General features: G+C 36.2%; 1 protein-coding gene across 1 annotated transcript in view; it reads left to right on the top strand.

Annotated features, from left to right (window-relative positions):
• The window catches only part of LOC113228256 (fibrillin-2-like), a 40992-nt gene that overhangs the window by 10147 nt on the left and 14886 nt on the right, over positions 1-15959 (top strand). Inside the window, exons 2-12 of the mRNA XM_026461522.1 lie at positions 36-215; positions 1189-1338; positions 5048-5144; positions 5232-5290; positions 6901-7029; positions 11824-11967; positions 12484-12631; positions 12872-13626; positions 13809-14000; positions 14982-15101; positions 15380-15556. Coding sequence (XP_026317307.1) covers positions 36-215; positions 1189-1338; positions 5048-5144; positions 5232-5290; positions 6901-7029; positions 11824-11967; positions 12484-12631; positions 12872-13626; positions 13809-14000; positions 14982-15101; positions 15380-15556 — 2151 coding nt within the window. The remainder of the gene's footprint in view (positions 1-35; positions 216-1188; positions 1339-5047; positions 5145-5231; positions 5291-6900; positions 7030-11823; positions 11968-12483; positions 12632-12871; positions 13627-13808; positions 14001-14981; positions 15102-15379; positions 15557-15959) is intronic.

Here is a 15959-nt window from a genome sequence, read left to right as displayed (position 1 = left end):
ATTATACTCGATATACTAACCAAACCATTTTGCAGACATTGACGAATGTAACCTTCTCCATCCGCCATGTCAAAAATACTTATGCCAAAATACGATTGGTGGTTACAAATGCGATGGCGTCAGTGGTGACCCTGCCAGCTTACCTATTAATCGGCAAGGGAACGATGAGCGGTGTCCACCAGGGTTCCGCCTTAATGTCATTGGAGAGTGTGAAGGTATGAATCGGCTAGGCTTTCTATTACAGTCCAATACCATTTAAGTCATTAAAGCTTATTTTTTATTTCAATCGCAAAGATCACTGCTATTGCACCAGCTACACTGGGAAGACATTTCAGTGGTGGGATGTTCCATCTATTTTTAACCGACTTCAAAAAAAAGGAGGTTTTTAATTCGACTGTACTTTTTGTGTGTATCGATCACTCTTCACTTATTGTGAACTGATTTTGATGATTCACTTTTTGTTGGAAAGAGGATACCTCAGTATTGGTCTTATTCAAATTTGAATAAATTTGAAATATTCAACAGTCATGGAACAAAAGTTCTTGTTTATATGATGTTACATGATAAGTACCTACCACTGTGTGCGCCGACGTCGGCGCTAGCGCTCTTACAAGTTTTTCATTTATGAGCATTTGGCTCCGCTTGACAGTACATGGCGGGCAACGTTATGTTCACTTCTCTGAGCGCGTGCTTAGGTTTATTTTTCCTCGTATTATTTTTGATTTTGTATGTGTGGTGTTTCTGTTACATAGTAACTATCAAGTAATCTGTGCTCCAGTGCAACGGATTAAGATACGTCAATGTGTAGCTTGATGTGCTGCTGTCTGTACATGTTTAATTAAATGTGTAATTATGTGAAGTGATTGACACCCAAATAATACTATTTCTATGATCACGTGAACGCCCAGTGTTACATTATAATGAAAATATAGCGTTAGAAAGTAGCGCTATACATTCTGTATGACTTTAAAGTTATCTAGAAAAACACGTTTTTCATACGCAAGTACGAGCCTACTTGCTTGAGTCTAAAGTATGTGCATTGAGCGTTTAGCGCTTTTTTCATTGTAGTTTGCTGGGTCTCCATTATCGACCTCATTGTCACTTTCTATCTGGGAAGACTGAGATCGAACGCTCATATTCCTACAATAATAAAGAAAAAAATAAATCTGTATCTATTTCGACTTTCAGACGTCGACGAATGTGCTCTTCGTAAAGATGACTGCAATCCGCTTTCCCAGTTCTGTATCAACACGCACGGCTCCTACCACTGTCAGAATCATGTATCTAAGCACTGCCCGCCAGGATTCCAGATTGACCCTGTGACAAACAAATGTGAAGGTAATATTTTTTTTTTATTTAGATACCTACATCATCGGCACGTACATAGCGGAACTTAAAACCATCAAAACGTAATTTGGTAACTCATAATTATCATCGTACCGTGGTAATAAACGCTAAATGCCAGGAACTCGGGTACCTGATTACAGTGCAGCGACAGCGTTCGCAAGATGGGTACAGGGGGCATATCATAACCTTTCCAAAAACAATCTTATTTCAATGTAAGCATAAAGTAAGCTTATTGTAATATTACTTATTTTCATACCATGACAAACCTATCAACCAAGTAATGTATTATTGCTAAAGTGACTGAAAGAACGAATGATTTCCCTATATTGTCTATTCCTTACTAAAAGTAGGAAAGAAATAACGCTATATAAACTGTATAATGCCATCTCTTTCTTTTTTGATGTTCCGAATAGTGTTATCGTAGTATAACGTTAAAGTACTTAATATTATTTACATTCAGAGAATTTTAACTACCAAAAAAAGAAAAGTACATATTAATGAAATCTATTAAAATTACGTTGTTTTCAATTATTATTCCGCATTTTTATGAAGAAAATTAAATAAAACAAGCTGAGTCTTGATAGTCACGTTGTGAATTCGGAACCATAGTCTAGTGTCAACTGTTAGTTTCGCTAAGGAGCATATAGATGGCGCTGTCATAATTTTACGAAATAAACATCGCGTATTTTTATTTAACGAGAATTTATTTCTTTTGTGCCATTAAATATAAAATACTTGAACAAAATATTAAAGAGATATGTGTAAATAAATAAGATCAACTTAACTTTTAATCATTACAAATCAATATTTAGACAATAAAACTGACAATAATATTGTTTCCATTGCATCCGTGTAACTATTTTAAGATTGCTAAATTTGACATAAGAGGAATATTACTTTAATGTCAAAGTCGCGTCATGGTACGAACTGAGTGAATGAATAGTCACAAAGCTGCCAATAAAACATCATAGTTTTAACATTACAATAAGCTTACTTTAAGTGCGTTATGGTACGAAAAGTCAATGTAAGGTTAAAGTAATATTGTTTTAAGAGGTTGTGGTAGGCCACCAGGTATCACCTTTGGGATGCGACGAGCGAGTGAGGTGTGTCTCCACAGTATAGCATTTTGTTCCTTCCTGGACAGTGTTAATATTAATAATAATAAGACGCACACACTCATAGTCCTGCACTAGAGAAACCTTATATCGCGGATGTCATGGACACACGTAGACAACCACAAATTATACCCAAATTCACGAGAAAAATAAATTTAATGTATACAAATGCTGCCGTCTAATAACTAAAACACGGGTAAGTGACAAATGGTCAAATATCCATTTTAAATAGAAAAAGATAGAGCACAAAATTCTCCTTTAAAAACATTAAAATTAGTATATAGGAATAAGTCGAACACTTTAACTAATTTTAATTAAACTTACCCTGATGATGCATAGCTGAAATATCATTAAACAAATTCAACATTTTAAATTTTTATTGAATTGATATTCAATTATTTTTTGTCGAATTATTCCACTAGTCTGTTATAATTATTAATACAAGGTCGAACACTCAGAAAAAATTCCTTCGATCCGACCCGATTCGAACCGACGTCTTCTAGCTTACCGTGCCAGACGCTATACCAACTAAGCCACGGAACGAACCAGCGGACCTCACGAATTTCTCTAAGTGCTTGCGTCGTATCTTTGTGTTTGGTTTTTTCAACGACTTTTTAGTCGTAGCGCCATTTATGAGAAATCTATGAAAGTTTTATCACCCAGTTAGATATCTTTACAGTTACCAGCCCTGGCGAGAGATGTCGCTATTCACTGTATTTTAAATTTTTGATATATTCAATTATTTATTGTGGTTCGTTCCGTGGCTTAGTTGGTATAGCGTCTGACACGGTAAGCTAGAAAACGTCGGTTCGAATCCGGCCGGATCGAAGGAATTTTTTCTGAGTGTTCGATCTTTGTATTAATAATTATAACAAATCAATATTCTAAAACGGGTTTATGGTTTTTTATGACATCTAAAAAAATATTTTGTCACTTAACCGGGTTTTTGTCAGCACGGCAGAATATGTGTCTCTCCAGCATGGTAACCGTTCGACCAAGATGAGTGAGTGATTGTTGCTGTTTTAGCGACTTAGTCGCTAGATTCAGTAACTTTCTCGAATGTTTAGCAAGATAAAATTTGGTTTTAGCGAGAAATAAATTTAAAGACAAAGCTTTTCTTGCCCCGCAGGCTATTTCCAAAATAAACATGTGGCCTATTAATTAAGCAATAGTTATATTCGTATATCCGATTTTCAAGCCTAACGCTGGTAACACTACATAGAATCAGACTGGAAAAAATGGTGTTTAATTGCTCGTCTCTCGTGTCTCTAAAAATGAATATTCATTTTAGAATATTAATGTTGTTGATTGTTTTTATTATAATTCGAAATCTCATTGAGGCTGTGAATTCTATAAATAATAAAAATATTCTATAAAATACTGATTATATTTATTTTGTTTAGTTTTCTGACACTTTTAAAGAATTATTGAGGTGACAATAGAAAAATATCCGAAAAATCGAATAACCTTACTGCAGAAAAAAAAAAACTGTTTTCAAAATCACTCGGCTTTTACGTGCCCTTACTCCGTTGGCAGTAGCCACATTGAGGCCATAGACGCTGGTTTGAATCCAGTCGTATTGATTGATTTTTTTCGTTGTTTGTTCCATTTTTGAATCAGTAATGACCAATGGTCGGAAAAAGGTGTCCCACATTATATAGCTGCATGAAAATGAAAAATAGTTTATATTATATAACAAACTACAAAATTCTTGTTATATATCGACTCATCCGTAGAACAAAGTCCTATGTGCAGGACTGCTTTTTCTCAGGACACTACACTTCGTTCGTTGTTCTTCGCTATGGATATCAGATCGATCGTTGTTCGACTTTTTATTTCCAAAACGAAATAAGATACAAAATTTCTTATAAACGCCTATAGCTAGGCCTTGGTTGGAATAAAGATATTATGTATTTATGTCTTTTCGTTGTCTAATCACGTAGGACGAGTCGATATTCTTCGGATGAGTCGATATATTAATAAGTACTAGTTGTATTAGCTAATTATACAAGTTTAGAGATAGCTACAAGGAGCGATATAGAGTTATTAAAACTACTAAATATTAATTAATTACTTTTTCGAATTCTGAAATCGTTTTACTGTATCGTAGGACAAACTACTGACCTAGGAAGTCGAAATTGGATTTGAAAGTAATTCTAATAGTGCCTTGTAAAAAAATGCAGAAGATAACTGACAGCCTTGTTGCCGTTCCGTCAATGTGACCGTCAATATGCGGGGCTCGGTGCGGTATTTAAAGCTAGGAAGGGGCGGAGAGTGACCATTCTCGCTACTTTTTTATTCTCTGCTTTAGTAACAGGTCAGTTTATCTACTGCATTTTTTTACATAGCACTATTAGAATTACTTAAAAATCTAAGTTCGACTTCCTAGGTCAGTAGTTTTTGTCCTACGACGCAGTAAAATCATTTCTGGAAATCTGGAATTCGAAACAGTAATTGATTAATATTTGGTGGTTTTGACAACTCTATGTTGCTCCTTGCAGCTATATCTATACATGTATCTGTATATCTGGAACACCTTTTTCCGACCGTTGGTAATGAATGAGATACTTTTTCTTGATACACAGATATCAACGAATGCGATGACGGTGAAGACATCTGCAGACAGGATCAAATATGCGTTAACGTGCCTGGACAATACGACTGCAAACCAAGAACCGACAGGTAAGTAACATAATATAAATTACACACCTGCGAAGTTACAGTGTGACCAAACTGTCTGTAATATTTTGATCCAAATGCTCTTTGCAGACGCAACACCAAATGTCCTGATGGTATGCGAATGAAACCAGGAACCGATGTTTGCGAAGGTAAGGAATTAGAAATCTCAATATTGGCCTTTGGAACTCAGAATCTCGGGCCAATCATCGGAGCGGGACAGTGACATTCCGGTTTCTCTCCTGCTTAGCGACGTACGTATGTGACGCGTGCGCAGGCCCGTCATCGATAAAAGCAAATCGGTGCGGTACCCTTTGAGTAATTTGTTCCCTGCTTTTGTATAAACGTAGCAACTTTTTTTATTTTAATATCATTCACTGCTTGAACGTTGACCCTGTCACAGTGGATAGTTTTCATAAAAATTCATATTTCACCTGTAGGAACTAATATTACGGTTCAATGACGTGCTGTTGTCAATTTTAACCAACTTCATAAAAGGAGGTTTTTTTGTGTGTATGTTACGAGATTACTCTGGATATGGGAAGCGATTTTGATGATTTTTTTTAATGGAAAGAGGGTACGTCAGTATTGGTTCCATTTAAATTTGAAAAAAATTATTCACCTCTAAGGCTCAATTCACACTGGCGCAGAGTCGAAGCGTCTCGTCCTGTTTTTCAACTACAACGCCTGGCGACACGCGTCGACGCTTGACTCCATATTTGCATAATCCAAATTTGTACCTTAATAATGGGAAAATGGAGATGAATATCCGCTCACGCGATGCGCTCCTCCTACCGCAAAATGGCGGCTATTTGGTTTCGCAAATTAGAAAAGGATTCAGTTTAAATACAAGTTTTTATAAATAAAAATTATTATTCTGCATTGCTAAATGAATACCCTCCGTACTACCAACAATAACATCTCAAATAAAATGCAGTAATACACCGCAAATCCTGCACTTAAAAAGCACTAATGAAATTTTTGGTGTACTTGAATAAATATGATAATATTCCGTTTGAGTGGTTCTAACGTTTACCATGAAATTACTCCTTAAAGTATAGTTTATAAACATTTATATTCAAGGTAAACTTAAAAAACGCTACTTACTGTATGTTTTCAATAAATAAACACCGAAGTCACCAGCCCAAACAATAACACACACGATTGTCGTGACGTATTTCTGAAGTTGTTTATTTTTTTTAAATGACAGACCCGGGCATCAAAAACTTTATGATTTGCTAGAGTAGTTACCGAAATAGCAATTAATATTAGTTCTTTTACCTGTTATAACTTCGATATCCGATAAATCGGTATAAAATCATCACCGGCACCTCTAGGTGTGTTATGCGTCTATGGCTGCATGTATCGCGTGAGCGGTTAAAGGGGAAAAACATGACGCGTCGTCGCGACGCTTCGACTCTGCGCCAGTGTAAGTTGAGCCTAAGAGTGGCAAATCGATTTCAATAAAACTTGACAAATTTGAGATCGGTTTTTTTTATTAAAAAAGTTATCATTATGATTTAGTACACATTATTATTATTTCTACTTTCGCTATTACAACAAAATTGAACATCATCTATATCGATAGCATTTATCGAATGCAGTGATGCACGTCTTCGCGCTTAAACAAGAAGTCGTTACATCTACTCGTAAGTGGAACGGAGAGCGCAATATCGCTATCCCGCTCCGATAGCTTATGGCCGAGTGTGCAGCGAGTAAATAATCTTACTATGATTACTTTATTGCGTGTTGTACATTTCAGATATCGACGAGTGTTTGGAAGGCACTCATCTTTGCGATCAACACCAGAACTGTCTTAACACCAACGGTAGTCACGAATGTTTGTGCAAACTGGGATTTGAACTGGATGTTACTACCGGAGCTTGCATGGGTACTGTTATACGAGTTTTCAGTTATGAAGTCGTTGGTGTAAAAAAATAATTCTTGTGATAACCGGTGGCTGTGTATAGTCGATGCCCAACCTAACCTTCTAGCCGAATTTTCGGTTTTGAGAACCTCCTTACACATTTGTGGTTGAAATTTGTATTCTGTATTTAAATAATTATACGCCAACGATCAAATTGATTAAAAAAAGAATTATTTAGGTTTATATATTACCTTTCTTCAGACTTGTCTACCCAGAACCAAATAGTCCGTTAGGGGGTCAAGTGTCACATGGCATCGCCTTTACAATTTATCCAACAAAATCGATATTTTACTTTGAGCTTATTGAAATATTACTAGTAATTTGACACCATCGAGTATATAACCAGAAATAGAGACGAAATGTCATTTAATTTGTTTGAAAACTATTTTGCCATATCATTACTGTGACAACTGTGCTCCGATTAGCTAGCCCGAGTTCGAAACAATTGACGGGTGTCGTCAACTGTTTCACTTCAAATCGACCAGTTAACTTGAGCTTTGCTATAATGGACGAAAATTGCAAAATTATATATTTAATATTTAATTACCCATGAAATGTGATTCCGTTTGTTTTGTAATTAGATATTTTGCTGTTTTTCCTACACCACCGAATGGAACAGCACGGCATTGTTAGAGATATTATCTTTATTACAATAAATATAGAATATGTTTTGGAATATACGGAGACGTACACACAGGTCAGTAGTTGGCCTGTCTATATTTCAGTGCAATCGGGAGTTTATATTTATATGAGTTGTATCGCTAATGTGTTACCAGGAATGTATGGCCCTTATTTCGTCTCTATTTAAATAATAAAATAAATAAATAAAGTAAAATAAATAAATAAATAAAGTAAATAAATAATAAAAAAAAAAAATTCTGGTTATATACTCGATGTTTGACACTAATAATATCTCCATCAGTATTAGTTATACAATAGCTTAAAAGTTGCTACTTGATAAGTTTGTTTGTGACTAATTTCATAAGTTTCTCACAGGCACGCTTACGGCGATGAGGCCGTTTAAACTGAATACACAGATCTGTAAAAAACACATGAAGTAATTCGTTAGATCTGCAGAGTCGGTTTGTAGCTGAGATTTAGTTAATATCAGTGTCCCCGGCATATGAAATAAAATTACCTACATGGTTTTGCACTTGGACACAAAATACAAGACACTATCACTGTCTGCGTAATATATTATTGTGCTCATATTTCTTCCATTATTTCTTATTGAAGCTTTAAAGATATACTGAAATAAAAATAGTTAAATGTTTTTATAGGGAAAAATTCCTTAGACCTGCAGACTTGGTTTGTAGCAAACAGTTGGTTAAGAGCGATGGCCCTGGTATGGATAACACACACTGGTTAAAATCCAGGCAGACCGAAGGAATTTTTATTTAATTATTTATTGTACAAGAAAACACAAATTACATTTAGTAAAACGGAAAACACAAACAAACGGTACTGCTTATTTCTGTAAGAAATTTCTTCCTGCAGACCAAAATACATTTTCTTTATGTTCAATCATAATAGTCAATGATAATAAACTTACAAAAAATATATGAAAATCATGGTAGCAGAACAACATGATATCCAATAAATAGATATGAAAAGTGGTATAACAAAGATTGTTTATTTAGTACATGTCCTACAGCTAGACAAAGAACTCGTTTAAAGATAGGGTTTAGTACTGTAATAGCGCTGCTGGTGTTGGTGGTGTTCTGTAGACTTTAAAATAGCCTGGATAGCAGTAATATAGCTTGGTCCAAGGGTAGTAATAGCCTCCGCGGCCCCCGCGGCCTCCATACGTCTTACTTAGCAAGTTTTAGCAGTTGAAAAGACGAAAGTCCGGTTTTTAGGAATTTATTCAGTACAACAACAATGTTAACATCGTAAAATGTAAATGGTGTACGAGAGATTTAAGTAAGTGGTAAACGGTTCAAAAAGATAGGAGGACGATGTTTTCGCTACCGCGATCGCGCAGAGAGTGACGATGGAACGAAACAAATTCAGAATGCGAGGGAAAGAATGGAACAATTCAAAATTTTAAATTTAAATATGAGTAGAAGAAGAAAAAACGATACGATACGAATAGAGAGAGGCGATACAAAAAGGTGGGATGACGGTGTAAGGAGGTCACACTGTCCACCATGCTGGCTTAATGCGAGATGGGACCCTAAAAATTCTTCGAAATGTTTATGAACCTTCTTCGAAATGCAGTTTTTATCATGAAGCCTTTCTTTACCGTTAAAGCAGTTGCAACTGACTTCATTGACCACTGCTTTTTATTTCATATTACCTATATTCATATTACCTATATTATCTTGAAAGTTTTATAATAATAATAATAATAATAATAATAATTCAAAATTAGTCTTTTAGGCCTTGGGAGAGGCGAGAGTTTAAAATAAACATAATAATAATAATAATTTTATTTTTATTTTATTTTATTTATTCATTGGCACAACTACAGAATACAAACTTACATTATAAATACAAACTTATATTACTAAACGAAATAGAGATTAAATCTGCATTCCATTTACAGTTGTGCACAGCATTCTCATATTATTAAACACAACAAAAAATGTTTACAAATTACAAGAAAGTTTTGACTGAAGGATACTACAATTACCAAAATTATGACTTAACTTACATAGCAAAACATAATAACGAAAGTGAGGATCTAAAAATTATTATTATTATTATTTTTACTGTGTTGTCTTAAAATTGCAACTTGCGGGATAACTTTGGAAATATATGTAATAATAATAATAATAATAATAATAATAGTAATTTATTTATTTTTGGACAACGTAAATCCATATTTTAGTTAGTTACAGACTTATAAACTATGTTAGTAAATTATTTTAAACAAAGATCGCGTAAAAATTCAATGGGGTTTCTTATGAGAGGTCCCTCCTTTCTCAGCAATCGTTTTCAAGATGCCGTTGCTACTGTTACGAAGTCTGTTTAAAAGAGAAGCGATTTTCTTCCGTAGTATGGCAGAAAAAGAGTCTATCCGAGAAGTTTTAATTGTGAATTTGAGCGGGTTCCAAAAAAAGATATTGTTTGATTGAAATCGTGATGGCGCGTTTGAGAATTGGCGTACTCAAGAACTAATAATTAATGTTAATGCCAAGAAATATGTTTCTAGAGGAGTCAAAGCCGGCGGCATAAATGCGGCAATTGTTGACATCATTGCGGTCGGCTATGATGCGACAGGCGAACCGCGATATCGTGCTTTGTAGCACTTTAGTATCACCGGTCTTGTCGCCCGCCTTCCGCAAACATTGCAGACACACTACAGAACTTCGACAGCCGCAACAGCATCCTAAAAGCATTGTTGTATTGAGTGCGAAGAGCAATGTACGACTTTTGTGTATGTCGGTGCCACAGGCTACCCGCTTAAAAAGAAGAACAATAAACCTTGAAGAGAGTTATCTTATCTGCAGCAGAACAAACCTGTGAACCAACACATTAGCCCTTACTGACAAAGCTCTACGCTCCCTCTCTATGTCATCATCATCTCTGAGATCAGGCTTAATTAAATGTCCTAGATACTTAAATATCAACACTCTGTTAAAAGCTACCCCATTCAAAATCGGTGGTACAACAGTAGGACACTTACTTCCTGTCGCAAAAACCATGACCTCTGACTTCTTTACATTGTGTGACGCGGCATATGGCTCAGACAGCAACAAGTTTCCTAAGCGCGCTGTCGGACAGAGCCAACAGCACCATATCATCTACGTAACTTATGTTATTTACGCAGATATCATCTACGTAGCAGCCGACGCGTGTGCGACTGAGTTTTATAAATTGAAAAGCTTGGGCGAAGTCAACCCACCCTGTCTTAACCCGCAATCCAACCCATACTGCTCAGATAGTCTGTCATTCATCTCACAGTATTGACCTGGACTTTGTATCAAATTTTAAACAAGGACGTCACGTGGCAATCCGGTCGAACCGAGCTTCGCCCAAAGGATATCGTATCTGACCAGGACCCCGATTCAGAAGTCTTCGACATCTTAACCGAATCATTCGATTGGATATCGTTCTCGAATCGAAGGGCGCTTTCCGAGTTATTCAGAACATTCGAGTGAAACGTTTGATTCGGATACGATATTCAACAGCGTTTACGGAGTTAGTCGGTGAAATAGATTATAAGAAAAATCCTTTTAAATACATTTTTAAAACTTTGAAGGCCTAAAATATAGGAATGCATTAGTCTCGCTTTAAAATAAATTAATAAAATTGAACAAAATCCAAAGTATATTTAAAATAATGAAATATTTCCATATTACATTCTTGCTTTGTAAACAACAGGACATTCGATAACTTTCATTCGATAACTGTGTTCTGAATAAATTTTGTAGCCTTTGCCGGTCGAGAAGTTCGAATAATCGTATGGGTGTGACGTCATTTCGGTTCGGTTTCGAATACGACAGTTTGAAGTTCGATTTGGTTATTGTGAATAAGAATGAACAGAAATCGTACGATATCTAATTGCATCGGTCGACAACAGAGTTATCGTAAGATTCTGAATCGACCTCCAGATCGAAAGCTTTTGAGAGATCTAAAAACCAAGCATAAATCGGTGCCCGCCTCTCCGTATACTATATGCAATGGTGTGCTTCAAGCTCAAAATGGTAATAGATAATCTAAAGAACTTTAGCTTTCTTTTCTATGAACAATGCGACTTCTACAGTGGCGTCAAATAAACAAGTTAACGTTTATTAAGTTAATGTTTTCCAGATGTAAACGAATGTGCGTCCAACCAGCACAACTGTATTCCCGGTTCACAAAGGTGCGACAACACGGTTGGGTCTTTCCTATGCATCAGGTTAACTTCTTGCGGGACGGGGTATATACTTCACCACACTACTGGCACATGTGAAGGTAAACATTTTTTTTATTACAAAACGTAGTATATAAACGGCAAATAGATTATCCATCTGGTGTAAAGTGGTTTACCGCCGTCTAAATAGCGCTATATGCGAGTATCCTTAACATCGCAAATAGACAGCCGGCCGTAAGACACGAGGTCTTATATTAAATTACTCCCTCTATTCCTTAATGACGACGCGATACGTTGATATTCGCGATTCAAATTCATAGGTATTCGTTTCATCCAAAATTATTTCTTTTTTATATGACACCAATTGACGGGACGAACAAGTCGTGCGCCTGGTGGTAAGCGACATGCCTGTCCAGCAGTTGCAGTGCTCCTTAAAGCTTTAAATCGCGAAGGTTTAAAGGGCACTGCCACTGCGCCCGTCACCTTAAGATACAAGTTGACAAGTCCCATATGACTACAATTTCACCAGCACCCGTGCCCCTCAAAACTGGAGCTGAGAATATTGAGTTATAGACTCACTGACTCACTGAATAACGAACATAATCTCTTATTTCCAGATATCGACGAATGTGCCCACGGCACTCACAATTGCCACCACGCTGGTCCTAATTATCAATGCGAGAATCACCCAGGGTCCTTCCGTTGCGTACGCAAAAAACAATCAACCACTCTACCTCCAGATTATTACGAATATTATGAATCCGGGTAAATAACATTTCATTTTTTCACGAAATTTAAGTGCTAATCTTTAACTTCTACGATTGCAGAACTTTGACAGACATAAAAATAAAATTACCTATATGAATTTGCACTTGGACACAAAATACAAGACATTATCACTGTCTGCGTAATATATATAATGCTCATAATTATTTCTTCCATTATTTCTCATTAAAGCTTCAAAGATTTTATACTGAAATAAAAATGGTCAACTGTTTTTCATAGGGAAGAAATGGATGCCAACCAGACAGACCCCAAAGACCCGGTCCTAGAAAATAAAACACCATCAACGACAACAACAACCTCTACAACCCCAGCTTCCGCAGGTTGGAATGATTTTGACCTGGAAAAACCAGTTCCACCTGTTATATCTGATGAAAATGACATAGAGGGCGAAAAAACAGTTTTTTCTGAATTTAAACCGAATCGAGAAGATGACCTACTAACTAAGACAAATGTACAACTCGAAACCTTTAAACCAATCGAACCAGAAGTGTCTAAACAACCAGAAATTAAACCAGTAACACCAAGACACCCTGAAGAGGTTAGGCCTGTTCAACCAATTCAACCAGAAACACCGAGACAACCGGAAAACGTCGAACCAATAGACCCAGAATTATCAAAACATTCTCAAGATGTTAAACCAATTATCAGACCAAGCCAGCCTGAACAACCAAAGTATGATGAACCACAACAACCAGAAGTAAGACCAATTGAGCCAAAACCAACGGATCATCATGTTATATTACAACCAGAAATCCACAACTCTGAAAAGTCTGAACCTTCGCCGACTCCGCCTCAAGTAGTTCTCATAGATGTTGGTAAAGAAACAGCTACAATTGATGGGAAGAAAATGGATGACGGATCAGTTTTTGTTGATACTCGTGATGTGCCTAAAAATGAATGGACGAAGTTAAATAGGAAACCTAGCGTCAGTTGTCCACCTGGGTTTGAAGCCGATGCTAATGGCGTTTGTCTTGGTATGTGATTTTGTTAGTTCGTTTGATTATAAACTAAAACCTTTAAAAGAACAGGGACTTTGACTTGCATAAAAGTCAAAACTGATTAATTAAATGTTGACAACTAGAATGTTTACCTATAAAAATTTTGCTTGTTCATAATACTTTTTATTTGCATTATATGTAGTTTTCTTTCTGTACAGATGTTGATGAATGTGCAACACATCGTCACATCTGCTCAGGACTCACAGAATTCTGCCGCAACACCATAGGAGGTTACCTGTGCGATTGTGCCCCTGGCTTCCGCAGGGAGCTCAGCTCGGGCCTATGCGATCATATTGTTACTACGCCTAGCAGTACCTCGACTGCGCCTACTACTCCTGCTGCGGAGAGAAGTATTCATAATTACTGTTATCCACGATTTACTCAGCATTTCATTTGAATTTTGAAGTCTATCTCTATGTCCAATTGGACCAGCAGCCTTTGGTTCGTGTATTCCTTACAAAACAACAGATTCTTGAATCCCATCATGTACATGTAACATGATGGGCCTATCTCCACAACTGTCTCCTCAAAGAACCGATCCCTTTTGGTCCGAGATATATTATAGAATTGAAGCGGTCCAAAGGCGTTTTCTCCGACACTTAAGTTCCAAGTTCGGTATGAGACGTAGGTTGCCCACATATGAGGATAGGTTGAAGCAATTTAGTCTCTGTACGCTGCAGTCACGGCGCGTAGTTAATGATCTTGCCGCCATGTATAAAATTGTCAATGCAAAATGGGACGCATGCGAATTGTTGAGCCACTTCTCTTTGAGGGTTGGAAGTAAACGTACACAGACACTATTTCATGTACCATGTTGTAGTAATAATGTTACCTACAATGACCCTCTCTTCCGTATGTGTCGAGTTTATAATGAAATGAACAAGGACAAGAGTTTGGACATATATTTCCAAATTTATCCCGCATTTTTAAAAAGTTGCAATTTTAAGACAACACAGTAAAAATAATAATAATAATAATAATATTTAGATCCTCACTTTCGTTATTATGTTTTGCTATGTAAGTTTAGTCATAATTTTGGTAATTGCAGTATCCTTCAGTCAAAATTTTCTTGTAATTTGTAAACATTTTTTGTTGTGTTTAATAATATGAGAATGCTGTGCGCAACTGTAAATGGAATGCAGATTTAATCTCTATTTCGTTTAGTAATATAAGTTTGAATTTATAATGTAAATTTGTATTCTGTAGTTGTGCCAATAAATAAATAAATAAATGAGAAAAATTATAAGAATAAAAAAGAAATTAACACTCTTAAATAAATTTCAATTTCGGAACTAAAAAATTACCTAACCTGACCCTCAAATAATTTTCAGACACAACTTTATTCTGGGGCTATCACGAATACAGACCAGTTGGCACTGCAAGACCTTTCAAACCACGATTCATGTGCGATGTTGGTTATTTTTACAATTCTCACACTAGGGCTTGTGATGGTAAGTTTCTGATATTTTTTTCTTAAAAAACGTTCTGTGGATTGTCGCTTTTATTTCCTGGAAAAGTACTGTGAGATTAAAGTTTTTGGCCTTCCATGCCATTAGGATCTATCTGTAATTTGCACCTATAACAAACAAGAGCCTACGGTTGACCGATAAAACGCTCCTGAGGTTTTTAAAGAGAAGTATGTATTGATCGTTCTTATTCAGTAAAATTGTAATTTTACGTTTTAGACAATAAGACACAGGCTATAATAATGTACATTAAAAATTTTCAGATATCAACGAATGTACAAACGGGCAAGCGAACTGCGCGGACGTAGAAATCTGCGTAAATACAAATGGAGGGTACCGGTGTGAATGCCCTCCGAACTGGAGACTGGATGAAGTGAGGCACAAATGCTTACCGAATAGGAATCACGGACAATTCCCATCCGGATACGCTAATGAACCTGGTGAGAGACGATGAAGTTTAATCTCTTTCTTTTTATTTAACAGCTAGGTTCTTGTCGATGGAGTAATCTCCATTTTTGTTCAGCGCTTTAACTTTGATTTCCTGATAAGACACGTCAATTACTTTTCCCTTATCTAATCTAAATAACTATGTCTCGGTCTTCTTCTGCCTCTCTTCCCTTTGATTCCCTTTTGTTTGTAATGTAATGTAGTAATGCGTCTAAGAATACTCGTGACGTATCGGATACAGAAACGTCTTCCCTTCCAATTCTCTATTGTCTTTAAACAACTGTCTCTTTTCCTGCACTATTGTCAACACCTCTCATTGATCTTTCTTTCAATCCGATTAATTTACCCCATTATTCACCAGTTTTTAATCCATCCTCGAAATAATAACAAATAAGT

Source organism: Hyposmocoma kahamanoa, unplaced genomic scaffold (genome assembly GCF_003589595.1).
Source record: "Hyposmocoma kahamanoa isolate Upper Pololo Valley unplaced genomic scaffold, ASM358959v1 224, whole genome shotgun sequence".
NCBI classification, from domain to species: domain Eukaryota; kingdom Metazoa; phylum Arthropoda; class Insecta; order Lepidoptera; family Cosmopterigidae; genus Hyposmocoma; species Hyposmocoma kahamanoa.
The sequence above is the reverse complement of the archived record's forward strand: the minus strand, read 5'-3'. Positions and strand labels throughout refer to the sequence as shown.